Source organism: Achroia grisella, unplaced genomic scaffold (genome assembly GCF_030625045.1).
Source record: "Achroia grisella isolate CSIRO2021 unplaced genomic scaffold, CSIRO_AGI_Agris_v1 utg1096, whole genome shotgun sequence".
NCBI lineage: Eukaryota > Metazoa > Arthropoda > Insecta > Lepidoptera > Pyralidae > Achroia > Achroia grisella.
The window spans coordinates 1,402,285-1,422,155 of NW_026712575.1; the positions used below are offsets into that span (position 1 = coordinate 1,402,285).

Sequence of the window (19,871 nt, forward strand, 5' to 3'; positions counted from 1 at the left end):
TCGAAATATCACTTCATAGAAGAGAATTTAAATTTCATATTAAGCTATATAAAATGTATAGAAGTCTAAATTAGTTGCGGGCGAAAAACGCCTCTTAAATAAATCGGTGATGCGCTGCCATGTCCCAATGAAACTGTTTTGGTTTGGCTTCACAGCCTCAGTTTCGTATATTTAATCGATACTACATATTTTTACTGACAATTCATGTCCAATAACTATCTAATAAGTTAATAACATAAGTCGGCTACATTTTATAAATATAGCCAGGTACACAATCTCGCCGTCGTCATAAAAAATAACATTTACATTGATAATGTTCTAAAAAACAAGAGACAGAGTATAACTGTATTTTATGTGTGTGATTATAAATTTTAAGATCACGAAAAAGTTTAGAGTCGTAAATATGTGTTGAGATATAAATATATACAACTACATCTTTGCAAAAGTGAATTCCACTGTTTTCATGTCGTAATTAATATTATAAATGTGAGCACTAAAATATTCTCGGAACACTAATGCGAAAGATTATCATGGTTATATAGTTTCATAAACTGAATTACGCCCTAAATGTCGAGATAACGTTTAGAATAAAAAAAAAAAAACTGTGTCAATTTATATATTTGTGTACCACAAGATCGAGATCAAATTGTGTTGACACCAAATATTAAAAACAGTCTTAATTTATATAATATGAAAAAAACCAATATCAAACAAAAATAACCGAGAGATAACAACATTGTCACATAACGACAATGACGGCGTCATCTGGGGTAATAGTCGTGATGTTTTGTCGTTGGGAAATTACTTTTTATATCAGTTAATTAGAATCTGATAAATTGCATTTGGAGCTAGCAAACAACTATGAATACTTGTCCTAAATAATACACAGCTATTATATTGCTTACAAATTGATAAACAAAGGTAACGTTTGCAGCGTTCTGGACATCTGCGGTTCCGTTCTGATCGGGCACGCTGGCTTCGATTACGGCAGCTCGGACGAGAAGGTGCACTTCGACCTCATCAAGTACTCACCACTGCACAACATACATTCCCCAGATTATAAATTTGTTTAATTTCCTAGTACAGAAATAAATTCTTTGTTGATTAACGAATTTATATATATTGGTATTTTTATCTAAAAAAGTATAAAGTAGCACTTCCCATCTAAATGTCGTGTTGCATTACGAAATCTACAAGTACTAAGGATAGTAAGTAAACAAGTCTATAAAATTGTATAAATGAAAATTAAAACTATACCAAATTTTATTACTTGAATGTTAATGTACCAAGATAATATCGCCCATATTTATAACAGTAAGAATATTATAATTAGTATGCTGCTAATATACATATATCATTGATTTAAAAAAAAAAAATTTGTTAAATAATAGCGTAATCGTTTAGCTGTTCATACCATTTTCACTAAAAAAAATTAGCTAATAGATATTAATTTAGTTGTTTTAAGCCGGGCGAGTACCCGGCGATGGTATACACGACCATCACACACGGTGCCGGACACAGATGTTCATCTCTTTACACGCCGCGCGCCACACGCGCCAGCGCTAATCTGGCGCGCGTCGACACCTCCACGGCGGCGGGAAACCCACCGCTAAGATCGTGAGTATTTGTTATTTACACTACTACCGCACATGACAGACTCATCGCAGTGAATTCTTGAGCAGTAGTTAAATAAATCTGGAATTTGGTATTGATCAAAGAGAGACGTTATCTTATATATAAAAGAGAAAAGAATTGTTAGTCTCGCTTAAACTTAACAACGACTGGACCTTTAGGTTAATTTTGTTTTGAAATATTTGTAGGTCTATGAAAGATTTAAGTGGTGAGAATATAACAATATATGAAGAAAATGCATGGAAAATAGTAAAATGAACAATTTTATTTTCCCATACCTGCGGCGCGTCAAACAGAGTCCATTTTATTTAAATAATATGGACCCGCAGGCGGAACGGAGCGAGCAACTAGTCTAATTTAAAAAATATGAACGTCATCTGCATATATTTAAATAGTGATGTTGTGTATTTTCATAGTTATCTATATCATATTTTTCCGCCTGTTTCGTGCTTACAATTTGCTTATGTAGTTCTCTATGATACTATTACAAGTACTTTAATTCCCGGCGCTAATGTTACTGCTCTCGATTGGGTTAAATTCTCATGCTCTATCATCTAACACTTTAATTTTATATTTCGAATTAGATGTAGCAATAATATCAGATGTGAAAAATTCATAGCAAAATGGCTGTTACTATGACGAATACTGCTACTACGACTACAACCTAGATTGCAAATAATACTAACAAGACTAACATTACTCAAGGGGACTCCGCATTATATAACATCACATAATATAATTAACTACAGTTGTCAAGTTTCTATTCACCACAAATCCAATCGCTTTTAGTTTACGATTATATCACCAGTGAATAATGCTTATTCAATAATAGTAAATAAAATTATTGTAATGACTTAAAATTGTATTTTCACAGATCGACGAGCACACAGACATTCTGTGCCATGACGCAAGCGCTGGGACTGAAATTCGTGAAGTGAACCTGCCATAATAATAAATCCGATAATAGTATTAATGAATAAGAGATTAATGCAAATAGTATTATGTAAATATACCCACAAGCACAGTCTGTTGATTACCTCTGGGTCTTGCTAAGACTGGTGATAATTGTTACGCATTGCTATTTTTTTTATTAATAAAACCTTGTTTTTATTTCTATATTGTTTACTTGTTAATAATAACCAATCGAATAAGAATATAAAGCACATAATATTATGGTCGATATAAAAAGTATTCTGGGGCGAAGGATGCTAAATAAATAAATATCAAATTATATACTCAGTATACACTGAATCAAATCGACCATCTGACGACACACGCGTTTGGGAACATCACCGAAGTTAATTAACAGTTTCGTCTACATACAAAAATGTTTGTCTGTCAAATTACAAAATTTGTCTATTATATAGGATTCCTATAATATATACGACTAGAAAAATGAAAAATATGTATCCCGTTTATGATGATAATAGTCAATTACCTCTCCTTATTTTGTCAATCATTTTCTCTCGGTCTTATGGTAAGAATGGATCTTAAGAGCTGTAATTTTAAAGTTTATATTTATTCTTATTTACGATATCTATTTTAATTGGTAGTCTATTGCTTAATATATAGCGTTGTACAAAGTGTATATGTACTGCGCTTACAGCTCTTTAAATTATATCTTATTGATAAAAATATGCCTTTACCACTTTAATCAATTTCAGTTTTAGTTCAGAAAATTATATTAAAATAAGTTTTTTGTGCAGTGCTCACTATATGGCTATTTTAGTGTATTAATGGTTCTTAACCGCTCTAATAGAGACGAGAAGAAATTCAAAATAGTAGTGAAATTGAGAAGTGACCAAGGTTTTTATCAAAATCGCCATCTTTAAGGGTTACACACAACAGATTTAATCTCATAAACATAAAACTAAGCCCAATATATTAAATAAGACTGCGAAAAACATGCGAATTCAGTAAATTTAGGTTATAAATGAAACAATGATTCAAATATTTAACTTTATTCTTATAATAGATCGCTAGAAGCACGAATTTGAAGTAGGGACTTACTCCATCCACATCATATAAAATATTAGTTACTTAGAACAAAATAAATAAAACACTTCTTGAACGCCCGTTTGGGCGTTTTCAATAATTATTCAATTTCTTTATGCTTAGTTACTTGCGTAACTTTCAACATGAAGAAATTATCAATGGCCTCGATTTAATATCGTTTACATCAACAAAGAACTTATGAATAGATCGACGCTATACTTCAAACAGTATGGTTTACAAGTGGTTACGAGTACATTTTATCAGTATAAATGTATTCGACTCGACTTGATAAACGGTCGCGATATAGACATAGCTACCGCATATAACACAAGGTAAGGCTATAACAGACACGATGCCTCAGCATCGGCGAATATTGATTAGTTAGTGTTAGAAAGTTCAATTATGCGTCCATATACCTCAATACGCACACTGAAACACAAACTAGTCGTATTCTAGAAGCTTGATTCACGAACTACGTACATTACTCAGCCGTAGTAAGTCCTTAAAACACGTAGAATCAAAGCAATTCCTAAACGCGTGATTTCCATACAGTTTAGACATAGACAAACAATTTTGATAAAAATAAAATACAGTCATTAATTTCATGATGTTAAAAGCATCGTGTCTAGTTATAAGCCTTATTAATAAGAGACCCATAACAATGAAACGTACAATCAACAAGGGGCAGATCACACAGTGATCGAGGCGGCCGTCGGCCATTCGGGCATTACATTTTACATAATATAAATAGTCACCGATCCATCGTATCGCTTACAGTTACATCTAGAAAGACTGTTATGTTAGTCATTCACTAACCTAAACATTATGGGAACATGCATTAGATAAAAATATATACTGAGCCTAAAAAATAACAAGCAATTATCAATCTTAGCCTAAGTTGATAAGAATCCATCGCTATTTCATTTCGTGTCGCAATTTTTTCGCTTTAACTTATATCTAGAATTACACATTTCAGAGCTTAGGGTCGGAGAAATACATCACTCACTTAGTCGTCAGTTAAAAATCGAGGCCACAATCTTATAATCGCCGTACTCCCCGAGTGCAAAACGCAGCGGTCACTGCGCTTCTGTTCCCAGTTTGGAGCTACAGTACAGCGTCAAGGACTATGGCGATTACCTATTAGCTAAACTAAGGTGACACCATGGCCGCATGATGCAACTTTAGCGTTCGTCGGGACGGCAGCTAGGCACCGAATGATTTATAATCTGTCGTTTCGAAATATCACTTCATAGAAGAGAATTTAAATTTCATATTAAGCTATATAAAATGTATAGAAGTCTAAATTAGTTGCGGGCGAAAAACGCCTCTTAAATAAATCGGTGATGCGCTGCCATGTCCCAATGAAACTGTTTTGGTTTGGCTTCACAGCCTCAGTTTCGTATATTTAATCGATACTACATATTTTTACTGACAATTCATGTCCAATAACTATCTAATAAGTTAATAACATAAGTCGGCTACATTTTATAAATATAGCCAGGTACACAATCTCGCCGTCGTCATAAAAAATAACATTCACATTGATAATGTTCTAAAAAACAAGAGACAGGTATAACTGACATGTATTAACCTGTAATTATAAATTTTAAGATAAAAGTTTAGAGTCGTAAATATGTGTTGAGTACTAAAAATACACCTACTTTGTGAACCACGTTTTCTGATATAAAAATTAAAAAGTTTGAGAGCAACTAAAATATTCTCCCGGAACAGAACGCAATAACAAACTATATACATAAACGTTATTCTCAATAGGAAACGTTTAGAATAAAAGAAAAAAAAACTTCTAGTGTTGCAAGACCCGAGATCAAATTGTGTTGTAAATATGTCGTAGATAGATATAATATGTCTAATAGAATAAAATAGAATAACAACATTTAAAAGGAAATGAAGTCGTCCCGAACTAGATATTTCGCGCATTGAAATATACACGACGTGAGTGATATTGCATTTGGACCGAGTAACAAGGATTGGAGGGTAATGACGCTTGTTGATACTTGGCGGAGCGTGGGCCGCTCCTAGTCGGCGATACCGTTGCTGATGACAGCTGGCTTCGCGGCCGGAGTACCACCCATGGTCGCCATTCTGTATATGAAAATTAATTTATAAATAGATATTAAACAAATAAATTGTAATAAAAAAATCTTTTAAAAAAATTGTCAGTTACTGCAGATTATACAAGATTTGTACATTTATTAGGATAGCAAACAAGCCTCCACCTTAAGGTAAATGGTATATTAGATCTTAGATATTATGAATATTACCTATATTCATAATATCTAAGATATAATGTACCATATATAAATTACAAGATAAAAAAAAACAGGTAAATTCAATTACTGAAACTAAAAAAAATTACATATTAATTTTTTTTTAAATGTTTACCTGATGGTATACCACGAATCACACACGGTCGGACACAGATGTTACATCTCTTTACATTCTAATTTCACTGCCTAATCTCACTCTCCACAGCTTATTACCAGGTTGCTTGGCGGCTGAAGCTGATATGGGATGACCACGGAGGACGCAGATGTCATTTTCACTGCTGGTTTGAACTGGGTATACCTTGTTCCTCCATGCCGCGAGCACTGCTCGTGCGAGTTATAGTTGTAGTGTGTACTGACCCCGCCTGCGGCGCGTCGAGCCCCATGAGTGCGAGCGCCCGCAGCGCCGCCCGCGAGCACTGCTCGTGCGAGTTATAGTTGTAGTGTGTACTGACCATGAGTGCGAGCGCCCGCAGCGCCGCCTGCGGCGCGTGCGCTCTTCATGAGTGCGAGCGCCCGCAGCGCCGCCCGCGAGCACTGCTCGTGCGAGTTATAGTTGTAGTGTGTACTGACCCCGCCTGCGGCGCGTCGAGCCCCATGAGTGCGAGCGCCCGCAGCGCCGCCCGCGAGCACTGCTCGTGCGAGTTATAGTTGTAGTGTGTACTGACCCCGCCTGCGGCGCGTCGAGCCCCATGAGTGCGAGCGCCCGCAGCGCCGCCCGCGAGCACTGCTCGTGCGAGTTATAGTTGTAGTGTGTACTGACCCCGCCTGCGGCGCGTCGAGCCCCATGAGTGCGAGCGCCCGCAGCGCCGCCCGCGAGCACTGCTCGTGCGAGTTATAGTTGTAGTGTGTACTGACCCCGCCTGCGGCGCGTCGAGCCCCATGAGTGCGAGCGCCCGCACCCCGCCTGCGGCGCGTCGAGCCCCATGAGTGCGAGCGCCCGCAGCGCCGCCCGCGAGCACTGCTCGTGCGAGTGCTGCGTGGAGGGCCCGCCCCCGTGGCACATCACGGGCGGCTCCGTCGACAACGACACCAGTGACAGGTACTCGCCGTGGTTCCGCTGTAACAGTTAGCCCTTACTTCATAACACGATATATAACGTGTGGTAAGATTTGTAGTTAGTTATCAGTTAAATCATATATATTAAATTGCTATTAAAAACATTTTTTTCAAAACAGATGGTTTTGAGATTGAATTTCAACAAGTTTGGAAAACTCACTTTGGGGAAATCGGAAAATTGAACCGTGAATCCGAGCAGTTCCGAAAGGTACATTAGTTGGTCCTTCGCGCCCGGAGTGTTGCCGCCGTTGCCACCTGTTGCACTTGTCTCGCTTACTCCTAATAAGATGTGACCATTTAAATATTATTTGTACATCAACGAACATAAGTAAGCACAACTTTTTATATAAACGATGATGTTTGTTACTCTTTCAAGCAAAAACTACTGATTGGATTTAAATGAAACTTTAAAATAATATAGCATAAATATCAATTTAATAAATAGGCTACAATTTCACGCAGGTGAAACTGTGGGCTACTTACATACTTACAAATGAAAGATTTAGAAATAAGTACAAAATTTTCTGGTAGTTTTTTTGTCATCGTGTCTTGAGTAGGCTATAGACTAACGTCTTGAAATAATGTATGTTTACAGTTAAGTCGATAAACTGAACTAAGGATTAATCAGTATTAGTTGCATAATTATACAATTGTTTTGTATTCTTGGTGCGAGAAATTTAACCAACAAACACTAACCCTCTGATAGTTGTGGGATCAATCTTCACAACATACAGTCACAACGGTCATACCGTTTATATTACTACAACATATTTAATGAAACGCGAGTACCAGATGTTTACCATATATCTCTCAAAGATATCAGGTATCCAAAAGAGTAGTCCATTACTGTATTTTATGTGTCCCTGTAATATTGTAGGGAATGAGCACTGCTTATCCTATAGGACAGGTTTTGTTTCCTATTTAGGGATTTGAAGGAAAAAATGTAACATCATATTGTACAATAATAAATAAATAAATTACTGTGGAGTGAGTAACAAGTGTGTGAAGAATGCGGTGGTGCTTACCGTTGGGCTGCGCGGGCTGCCCAGACCGCTGGTGGTAGTCCATGAGCAGGACGCCCGGTACTGGCTGGCGCACTTCGCCCCCGGCTCCTCCGCTTCCGGACCCTGACTCGCCCTCCTATATACAACATGACACATGATGCATCACGCACTGTGTATTATGGTATCACATACTTAATTAGGTCATAAAATACCAAATTAAAATTACATACTTTTCTTTTGGTATCGCCATTTTTGTTGACATCGGCGGTGTTGTTGGAGCCCGTTTCCGTCTCGTTATCGGCAGTTGAATTATTGTTATCGAGCAACCCGGTCTTTTCCATTGCTAATAGTACGTCTGAAAGAAATTAATGTATACTAAATTACTTTTTGATGTCTTTTTGAGTTAAGACTTTGTACAAAATTATTTGCGTGGGTACTTTGTTTCATCTATTTCCGAAGTAAAAGAAAGAAACTAACACCTGCGACGTCTTCGTACTTTTACTCAAAGCTCCGAGTGTGGGAGTGAAGTAGCAGTAAAATACGATACAGGACGGTTACATAAAATGTATATATAAGAAAGTGGTAATTTTAGGACCGTGTAGACTGCACGAGACCGGTACATTAGTGAGGGGCGTGTACCGCCTGCGGGTGGCGCTCTTCTAGGATCGGGTAGACTGCACGATAGCGGTACGTTAGGAGTGAGGGGTGTGTAGCGACTGCGGGCGGCGCTCTTCTAGGAGCGGGTAGAGCGCACGAGAGCGGTAGGTAGGATGGGTGTCCGTGAGGGGCGTGTACTGACTGTGTGCGGCGCGGCGCTTGGCGGTCTTCTTGTTGGGCCCGAGGCCGGTGGCGGAGTGCGGCGGCGCGTCACAGCGCACGAGGAACTCCCTGCGCCGCGCCGCGCCGCGCTCCTCCACCACGCGGTACTGCGGGCTGCGCGCGCGCACCGCGTGCCGCGCCACCGCCAGCCGCGAGATAGGGTTGTCCGCGCCGCCGCTCGCGCCCGCGCCGCCCCCGCCGCCCCCGCCGCCGCTACCGCCGCCTCCCGCACCACCCTCCTGTATAAACACATCGATTTCACTTATTATTTTTAAACACATATAATCAAAATTGTAATTAGTACATTGTTACGATCATCAAAATATGTTGACAGTAGCTGCCTTTGGAAGTGGATTGTTACTAATGTGCTCTGATGACCCCGTTGCTAACAGTATACCATATAACCTGAACCTTTTCTACAAGGTTTCCCATGGAAACCATCATAATAAATTCCTGGTGAATTATTAAATATATTTACAGATATTTAAGTCAGGAATTGCTGATCATAGTATAGTAACATCATGGTGAATGTAAACTAAACGATCAGACCTCAACCTCGCATTTCCATCTTACATTTGACTGCGTTAATTGATGGAGTCGGGTTTACAATTATTTTAACATATGTAATAAAAATTCCGTTCTCTTCCAATACTACTTTCGGCGTAGTTCCGTTGTGTAGCTCCACGGCGGGCCGGGGGCGCCGCATCTCGTGCCGCGTGCGCTCGTGTTACCTTGATGAGGTTCCTGGGCTTCTTCTTGGCGGGCTGCAGCCGGCGGCGGTCTTGCGGCGGGCGCGCGCGCAGCATGGCGGCGGGCCAGCGGCGCCGCATCTCGTCCAGCATGCGTTCAGCCGCGCGTCGCTTCGACACCTTCTTCCCGTTGCCTTCACCTTCCGTCTCGATTTCGCCCACCGTACACGCCGTCACAAACACCTGCATGAAAATGAGGCGAGGATTGTTGAATATTGACCAGCTTAACCTATATGCGCTACACTTACAAAATTTCTTGATCATATCCTGATAAATACACCATGCTTAGTGAAATCATTTTGCATATTATTCAACAATTGGTTAAGCCGTTTCTGAAATCAGAGCCCACAAGCACTCAAACATATAGATAAAAATTCTAACAATCAATGTTTTGTATAAATGTTCCCTGTACACCGGCGTCCAGCTAACAGTTATATTTTATACATATTTATTGTTATATGTGCAAGATGCAGTAGTAACATCTAGAAATGAAACTCACCCTCATATGCGGCGGGCCGCGTTCAGATTTCACGGAGAACTGCACGGATAAGTTGCGCTTGAGTGCCAGTTCATGTACTAACGATACAGGAGATTTCACTTCCGAACTCAGCAAATCTGTAGTACCGTCCCCTGGAGAAAGAAACATTAATTTTAAATCCATCAATATTAAGTAGGCGTCGGCGGCGGCCTCTACGCGGCGGTCTTGCAGCGCACGCGACTTCTTTCTGTTATATCGAGATTGCAGTGTATAGTGTACTGGCAGCTGCTGTAGCAGCGAGCTGCACGCGCAGATCTCTTAGAGTACGCGCGGCGGTGTCACCGAAATACGAGGGGTATTTCGCACTATCGGCAACGCTAGTACGTGTACTGACCGTCGTCCGTGTCGGCGGGCGGCTGCGCGTCCCCGCCGGGGGCGGCTGCGGGGGAGACGGGGGCGGAGGAGGCGGCGGCGGTCGCGGCGGGCTGCACGCGCAGGTCCCTTAGAGCACGTGCAGCGGCGTCGTGCCGTGCTGCCTGCGGCGTGCCGCCCTCACCGAGCCACGCACGCCCGCCCACCACCACGCGCACGCGGTACACCAGACCCGGGGTCACCATGCGCTGCACACGCACGTCACACTCCATTAAACGACAATCGCCAACTCAACTTTATTAACACTAACACATATAGCTGTACTTTATACAGTTTTAGAAAGGCATTTAGAAACTAAGTAAATGAAACTTACGTTATTGTTGTAGCTTATTAATAACATCAATGAAGTTAAATATCCTGCAGTTTGACATAAAACAATGTTATTTGATAAGTGATTGATATAAGATGAGAATGTTATTTGTGGTATAGATTAGGTATGCAGAGCCAAATCCTTTAGCCGCCTTTAATTAAGTATCCTTTAAATGTATTTTTTATGTAATTTCAGAGCAGCAATAAATTACTCTAATTCTAACAATGCATCTGATGTATGAAACATAAAAAAATTGCATTATTAGGAACACCTTATGTGTAGTTTGTTTGAATAAGGTAGTGAAATTACAAAATGTGAGGCATGATATTCTCCAAAATGCTAATACACGAGCGTAATCGTACATATATATATATATATATAACGTAGACGTTATATATACTGACAATATCGGAACAAAAAGCACTAGCATACTATATATAGGCAACGGTTATACCACTTGCCATCAGGTAGGCGTCAGCATACTTACCGCTCCTTTCACATAAAAAGGGATATTTGAACAAGTAAGCGGTAGTAACCTGGTATCCTAGGAAGCCCGGCATGGGCTGCGGCCCGTGCGGGGGCGCGGGCAGCCTGAAGGGCGGGCGCACGCGGGGCAGCCGCGCCGCCGCCGCCGCCGCCACGGGCGGGATGTTGGTGTACACGGCCGGCTGGCACAGCTTCATCGCCAGCGCGTTCAGCTCCACCGTCGGCATCACTGTACCTGCCCACGGACACATTGCTCATACACACATATAGATCATCAACGCCCTCCCCTACCGCGGTGATCGTTGGAGTCTTTGCCCCGGAATCAGCAGGTTGTTCATATATACATACTGCATTTTTTTATTCTAGTAGTAGAATATAGCATTAGGAATGCATCGTCTCACTAAAAAAGAGAAAGAAACTTCAGTTGCTCTTTTAAATAAATGTTGTTCTAAGTGAATACACGTTAATTTGAATATGCAACAGTCGACATAGAAACTGCTATGTAGTCAATCTTTGTACAATCAAACGTTATTTTGAAAGCAAAAATCTTAATTTTAAAATTCATAGCGTAAGATTTTTGAAAACATCATTATGAGTTATAATCTTTTCAATTTTGTATTTTGAAACAAAACTGAAAAGACTGTTGGGATCAGCGCAGACAGACAGTGTAAATAGGTTGGGAATGCACTTCAAAAACCCAATGTGAGTATGTATGCAAACTTAAGATTAGATATGTGAGTGCGTGTGCATATGTGAGGGGTGCGTCAATGTATGTGCATTTATATTATATAATATAGTATATTTTAAGTAGGGATGTTATGGATACGAAATTTCAGATACGGATACGTATGCGGATATGAAATTATTTCGGATTATCCGTTAGTTTCGGATAATTTCGGTTAAGGATATAATATTTTTAAGGAATTTCAAAGTAAAATACAAATAGCTAATAAAATGGTTACATAACGTGACTCAAAGGCTCCGCCCCTATCTGATATTATCCGAAACTTTTATTTCGGATTCGGTTACGGTTACGGAGCTCCCTTTCATTTGAAACAGGAACTTACCTGTCTACATATACAGTAAATTTTAAGCTACGTGTGGTCGTGTATACCGAATATGTGTGTTTATGCAAAGGTAAGATTATGTATGTGCGTGCGTGCGTGAGGTGCGTGCGTGAGGCGTGTGCGCGTACTGACCGGAGTGGCGGTGGTGCGGGTGCGCGGCGGCGAGCGCGGGCGCGGCGCGGGGCGGCGGGGGCGCGAACCCGGTGCCCGCCAGCGCCGCCGTCGCCGCCGCGTGCTGTGCGCGCTTTATGGACGAGCCCTAACAAAACCGACCGAAAACTATAAACATGTATGCATAATTGATTCGTTCATTGCGACTATGTACTCGAATCGAATCAAAATAACTTCATTCGTGCAGTAGACCTACATGAATAAGGATATTATATACACTTTTATAGTATGTTAAAACTGCCGTCAGTCAGCTCGGAAGCACTCCGAGCTAGGAACTGCCAAGTAACTCAGCTCTTATTTTTTTCAAATTCGCTCATACATGTTCACAAAAATATAGATTCATTTTTAAATTCAACGGGAGAATAGAGTGGCCACCAGCATACTGGTAGAGAATATCATCAAACATCATCTTTTTGTGTGCTCTAGAATAAATAAACATATCTTAAGTATACCGTTTTGATTGTTGTTTGATATTCTCTAAACAAAACTCTGTAATCTTTTTGAAATTAAATGCTTTCTCAGAAAAAAATATTTATAATGTATTTCAGAACAATGCAATTCCATTTATTAATTAGTGTCGGATTGCACTCACCTCAGCTGTGTATTCCTCAGTATCACCCAAACGGAGTGTTACTGTGAATACTTTCTTGTGAGCAGGTCCAGATTCTGATGTGAGGCGGTATTGGTGCTTAATCTGGAATTATGTACATGATTGTAATTAAAACGCTTTTTAACAAATACTAAAACATTATTACATGTATTGGCAATATTGTCAAATTGATGGACAGATGGCCGTTGGGGCAATAAAGTCCTCGATTGGCGACCACGGACCGGAAGACGCAGCGTGGGAAGGCCTCCAGCTACGTGGACCGACGAACTGGTCAAGGTCGCTGGAAGGCATTCGATGCGCAGGACCAATCGTCGTGGAGATCTTTGGGGGAGGCCTATATAGCATTGAACGTCTTCCGGGCTGTGATGATGATTTATTCAGTATATATTATGAAAGTTATTCCATAGAATAAGGACATTAGAAGGTTGCAAACCTTAACTGAACACAGTATTTCGGCTTTTCATTTTTCCAATTACTTAAAATGTTGAAAATTGGGATAACTGTATGTATTTATAAAAAAGTAATATTGAAATTAACAAGCTTAGCTTGGGACTACATGGCGCTGTGCGAGTTGTCCTGAGATATTATTCTTGTGTGTGTGTGTGTGTGTGTGTGTGTGTGTGTGTGTATGTAGTGTGTTCCATACCTTATTGTACCTGGCCAGTTCGTTGACCAGGCACATAGGAGTCTTCTCTTTACTGTTGGCCTGTGCGGGCGCCGGGCGAGCCGCCTCGCCGTCGGCCGGCGCCGCGCTGGCGACCTTGTCTGCACTCGCCACCGCCACCGCCACCGCCGCCGCTGCCTCTCCCGCGCTCGCGCTCGCTACCGCTTCCGCTCCTGTACTTGTATTACTACTCGCCGGCTTTGTACTACTCGCTGATGTTCCTACACACGCCATTATATATATATATACATTACAGTCCTCAAAGAAATGTATAGCCGTCCTGTCCGAACATGAATTTAGAACCTAAAAATTTAAGACTAAAATCGTATGCGCTATGTAGGACTCGATTTCTTGTGATGAATCCTGCTTCCATCATTTGAGTAGTTCGAAAAAACAGCTCATTCATCATATTGATACTTCGTCAATGCTAATTGGCTTGGCATAAAAGATCTAAAGATTCTATACCATGCCATTTTATTGGGATCTTACAATATATTGGGGAATGAAAATGACGGGATACATTTATATACTCTCTCTCCATTACAAGTTACAACACAAAGCATCATATTAGTTAATTAGTAAAACTTAGTTATGATTAACTGCTAAAAATCTAAGCATAAAGAAGGTAACTAATGTAAAATAAAATAAAATTAAAAAAACCTGGATGCTTAAATTTGGTAGGTCTTTAAATGAAACAGAAACGCATGAATGAAAAACAGCAAATAAAATATAAATACAAAATAATTAGCAACAACTATGAAATGATAGTACAACTGACCAAATTTAGAGTTTAGCTTAGGCTTCGATGTTAAAACAGGCGGTGGAGGTTTGCGCAGACCTAATGATTCGAGAAAAGTACACTTTAATTAATAAATGATGTATGGAACCCATAAATATAATAAGTATTATTAGAACCATTTTTAGTCTGTCCGAATTATAGCCATTCTCTTGTAATTACTGCAAGTTACAGTAATATTTTTTAAATTATTTTAATAGATTATTATGTGAATTCTGAATCTTTTTTTTTTAATTTTACTTGAATTTTCATTAAAACGTATTTAAACTCCTTTATAATGCATTTTAAAATTTAGCTTAAAGTTAAATATATCTATATCATTACGGAAACAGAGAGAAGCAGCTAATTATGTAAAGTATGAAATAAATGACAAACCAAGTAGCCAGTGCTTGTCATCCCTGTTACGAGGTACACTGTGTTTTTAGTGGATAAATTCCCACATACACTAGATACTTGATAGCTTTAGAACGATTTTTAATACTTTAAAAAAGCGGTGGATTTAGGTGGAGACCTTAGGGTTAATTCCATTGCCTCAGCAATCAGCTTTGGAGGCGCCTAACCCATGGACCCTAAAAAATGCCTGTTTAGTCAGTCTTCCTTTAAATGTATAGGCTTTTGCGAACCTGTGTAAAACTTGAGTCTTAGAATGGAATGGTTGTAGAATAAAGGATAAATTAGCTAGTAAACTAAGTAAAGTAAGAAATCAAGATTTTTAAAGGAAATAAATACCAGTGATGGATGACACTAATACAGTACAATGAATATATAAACATTATAATCTAAGGAAACATATGAGAGAGAAAGGGAAGACCGAGACGTAGTTATATCGAGCAGACTAAGGAAAAGTCGGAGTCGTGTTACGACTTACGACACGTCGCCTTCGTGTTCCTTTAATGTTAATACAACATTAAAAGAGAACGATGGAATATGGCGAAAAGTGGCAAGCTCCACCGGTAAGAGTGCGGGTCGTAATCAACGAACCTGTGTGCGGCAGAGTGGCGGCGGGCGGCATGGCGGCGGGCGCGGGCTGCGGCGCGGCGGGCGGCGGGTGCGCCGGCTGGTACAGCGGCACCACGCCCGGCCCGCTCGCCGGCCCGTACCCGCCCGTCACCGGGTACGGCCGCCGCAAGCTCTTCATCGGTTGCTGCACATTTTATATTGGATAATAATGTAATTGCTCCAGTATACGCCGTCGGGGCACCAGTGAAGGAATATAAGATGAACATGAAGTCAGAGTTAGCACTTCGCGATGAACTTGCCAAAAATTAATATTTTATAATTATACACGGAAAAAATTGTTGCCGAACACGTTGCCGTGTTCACCCGGACGAAGATTTCCGTGAAAGATGAAAATATAGTGAGTTCTTTAAATTCCACTACCTAATTAGTTATAAAATATTACTGCATAAATTAACATAAGTTTTAAAGATGGTTTTTAAGGGAACCGTGTGAAAAGTAGCAGATAATGAATTCAATTATTATTAGATAAATATTATTTAAAGCCAACAGCAATCGATACTTTCTGCCAGGGGGAAGGCGACTATTAGTAATGTGGATTGATGGACCCATAACTAGTATGTACAATGTCATGTCGACCACTATGTACGACCACATGTAGTCCACACAGTTTCCCCTGGAAAACATTTTCATAAATTCCTAGTGAATTTGTCACTATGGGCTAACTGACCTAACCTCATGGTCATACTATAATCCTCCACTAGAGCCCCGCCAGCGTAATCCGTTAGTGCAGGCGCGTGCACCATACCATAATCATACATTAAATATAAATGTGTACACTAAAAGATTCTGCTTAGCATTAACAGTTTGGTGTGCAAATAACATACATATATAACAATAGTAGGCTTACCGGTGGCACTGAATGGTGTTGCGCTGGCGGATGATGTGGCATAGCGCGGATGGCGTGCGGCGGGCGCTGCTGGGCATGGTGCGGCGGTGGCACGGCCATCGCTCCCATGCCGCCCAGGGCCTGCCCGTGCCCGTGCCCGTGCCCGTGTGCGCCCATGCCGCCCCCCGCTTGTGTCGGACCCAGGGACACCCTTCGCATACAGATTCACTCATACACATTGACACAAAATACCACACTCATCTAAAACATCCAAAACTTATAATAGGTTAACACCAAAAACAGTTATGTGAACACTAAGAGAATGTTGTTTCAACTGCAATCTTCCAGTCCACTTAATGGAATTGCATACAGGTCTGAAGAAAGTGCGAGACTTTGCATTCATTGGCGCGTCTACATTGTTGAATAGAAACATCGTCATATGTTCCTTTATGTGCGGCATTCATAACCAGTTCAAATAACAAAGAGTGCCGCAAAAGACCCTCGACTTATCAACAAATTACACAGAATTAGCATATCAATGGGTATAGTACTGAATTGTACATAAAGTAATTTTATTAAATAGTATCAATGTTCAGTGGTCATTCAAATTAATACTGTACTGCTGTGAAATAAAATATCATATAACCTCATAGTTTTATAGTATTGACTTTTTATTTATATCTGTAAGAAAAATATCATAAAAACAGGGATATTATAAGAAAATTAGATCTAGATGTTTATAGGTTCTTTAACAGTGAAAACTTCTTTTGTATTTATAAATATTATAGTTTATTCAGACAAAGACAGACAACACACAAATCATGTGACAGAGATGAAACTTCAAGCATTTCCCGGGAAATGTGACCTAGGTGTAGATTTAAAGGGCCCCTTTGTGATGTACTATAACATATGGCTACACTATGACTGTGTGTTATACGATAATTACTTGTACAAATAATAATAATGCACTAATCAATTAATCATTTCTGTTTAAAGATATGAACTTGTCATATAAAATAAGATAGATACTCAGGGCTAAATATTGGTTTCACAAATATTGACACAGAGTGGCTATGTAATATCAATTACTGATATAAAACACAGTTTTACAAATTAATACTACATTCCCATAGTTTAACCATCCACATTCAATGTGTGAAGAAATTTAATATTTATTTTAGTACTTAAAATATGGATATTGGTGTCTAAATAATAATATAAATTATATGATATACTTTACTGGAAGCATGTTCAAATATTACCCATGTTAAACAATACATTATTAGAGGTTATTGTTCATACTTTTCATACAAAAATAACTTAATGCTAGTGAAACCCAAATGATAATTCTTTTCAAAGAAGTAATTAGAAAATAACCAGGTTTATAGTATTTAGACACAATTACTGTAAAATTTCACATTCACAATTAAATTACAACAGCGGCATTATTATTTATATTATTAGTACTTATTCGGAATTTATCTAAATTTATTTTAATCATAATTTATATTCCATTTCATTGAAATATAAGGACTAAAGAGGTTGCTATGTGTGCTGTACATGACTTTATTGTGATTCGATGATATCAACTAATTTGAAGATTAAACAATGTGATTATGTTCTTTCTATATGTATACATGTTCTATTATCTACAATATTTGCTTTGTTAGATGTCATTAAGTGATGATTTATTGTATGTTCAATCTATTTGAAATTATAATGATACTAATGATACCAAACAAATGAACTAAATGATCATTAGAAAATAATAAATATATAAGTATTTTTATACAGCTTTTTTTTTATAAAAAATAAGCTGGATTAACATAACTGGCAAATTATTGTGGAACTACCATATAAGTAAGCTTTCTTAATAATGATAGCCAGCAGAAGCTCCAAAAATCAAAGAAGTTTAGTTTAAGTAAAATATTTTGTTAAATAACTCTATTAACAAAATATATAATATACAGTAATTTATCCTTTTGGTAGTAATTTCAAAATAAGCTATTTTCTATATAAAAGGATGTATTAAATTTAAGTTTATTAAAATAAAGAATTCAATATTCTGTTTTATTAATATAGCAAACAAAGCTATAGCATATTTGACCAATGTTGTCACAGATCATCAAGATAGGTTACAATGTAAGAATAAAATTTATTAGACTTTCCAAAAATATATTACCTAATATAAAGCATGGATTTTTATCAACAGACTAACTAAATATACATGTAATATATATGAATTAAGACTGCAGAAATATAAAATAATAAGCAATAAAAATAATGAACGTTACACTACCTAGTTATTGTTACGTGCCTGCTCTCTCTGTGGACCTGATGAGGCGGCATCTGATGATGTGCAGGCATAGCTTGATGACCAGGCATGTGCTGCGGCGGATGCCCCGACATCGGCGGATGATGCATGTTCGGGTGATGCATCATCTTCACCAATTACTGTCCGAATAACAATCACAAACAAAACTATAAATTGTCTCGATGGCCGAAAAAATAAACACAGCAATCCTATTCGGCTATTAAAGAGAAATTGCAATTTTCACATATATTTCCTTACCAATAACTTGCGTCACCTAATAAATATTTTTCAAGCTATGCGTTCAACATAAATCCACTTAAAATCACGCCAGTGTTGTTTTATTTTGGCAAACAGTAAAGAAAATCGTACAGTTCAACATGCGGCCATGTTAAAAATGTTGCCATGTTATTTTATTTATTTCACCTATTAAAAAAAATAGAACTTTAACACATCATAGAGCAAGTATGTTTATTTCTTCATTACTCTATCTATGGTGGAACAAATGAAGCACAAAAATACCCATTTTTTACTGCGATATATAACAAAATTAACTTGGTATATACCTATATTCTGCAGTGTATTGTAAAGAACTAAGAATAAGATGACTTTCCAATTTTGCAAATTGCTTAATTCCAGCTGGCGTGACGTAGATTTCATATGTTGGAAAATTTAACACGTATAAAGCATTGGAGCCATTACGCCAATACTTTCATTATTCACGGGTCACTTTTAGAAATACTTAGGATGCGGCAATGCTATTTGAATGCATCATCATTACTTACAGACCATCTTATTTTAAATAGATTACTAAATGTGTCCCGCTGTGCCGATTATGTAATTTTCTATTTTAATCTCTCTATTCTTCTCACATGAAGGAAAATAGGATGACCATGACGTCAAATCGGCTAGCCTACTGTGCCAAATTCACCAGTAATTAACGGTATTGTTTTATCATAAGGATGGCGTGACGTAATGATGCCACTAGTTCCCATTACCACAGATAACATCATTACTAACAATCCCATTCTTAACAAGAAGTCAACTTAAATTATACCACAGATAACATAATATTACATAATTATACTATCCCGACATAGTTAATTAACGACAATTGTCTCTGGGGTAACGGCGCAGTCAGTCATGTGAAGGCATGT

General features: G+C 38.7%; 1 protein-coding gene across 1 annotated transcript; it reads right to left on the reverse strand.

The window, feature by feature from the left end:
- Nucleotides 1-3,577: 3,577 nt before the first annotated feature.
- Nucleotides 3,578-19,113, reverse strand: LOC131848962 (maternal effect protein staufen). Its single transcript, XM_059198937.1, has 18 exons — nt 18,976-19,113; nt 18,703-18,857; nt 16,425-16,614; nt 15,539-15,701; nt 14,540-14,599; nt 13,744-13,982; nt 13,080-13,181; nt 12,449-12,575; nt 11,300-11,484; nt 10,416-10,641; nt 10,043-10,173; nt 9,526-9,726; nt 8,775-9,033; nt 8,206-8,330; nt 7,997-8,111; nt 7,132-7,250; nt 6,815-6,972; nt 3,578-5,730 (listed from the first exon to the last, which is right to left on the reverse strand). Exons 2-18 carry the CDS (start codon nt 18,843-18,845, stop codon nt 5,664-5,666), a joined length of 2,610 nt encoding a protein of 869 aa, XP_059054920.1. The 5' UTR covers nt 18,846-18,857; nt 18,976-19,113; the 3' UTR covers nt 3,578-5,663.
- Nucleotides 19,114-19,871: the final 758 nt, after the last annotated feature.

What these genes read in the sequence shown, in the direction of transcription:
- LOC131848962 (XM_059198937.1), bottom strand. Translation starts at nt 18,845, where the DNA reads ATGATGCATCACCCGAACATGCATCATCCGCCGATGTCGGGGCATCCG. An exon ending in AACACCATTCAGTGCCACCG is followed by an intron (nt 15,702 to 16,424) that starts GTAAGCCTACTA and finishes TAAAATGTGCAG; the next exon opens with CAACCGATGAAGAGCTTGCG. An exon ending in ATGGCGATACCAAAAGAAAA is followed by an intron (nt 8,112 to 8,205) that starts GTATGTAATTTT and finishes TGTTGTATATAG; the next exon opens with GAGGGCGAGTCAGGGTCCGG.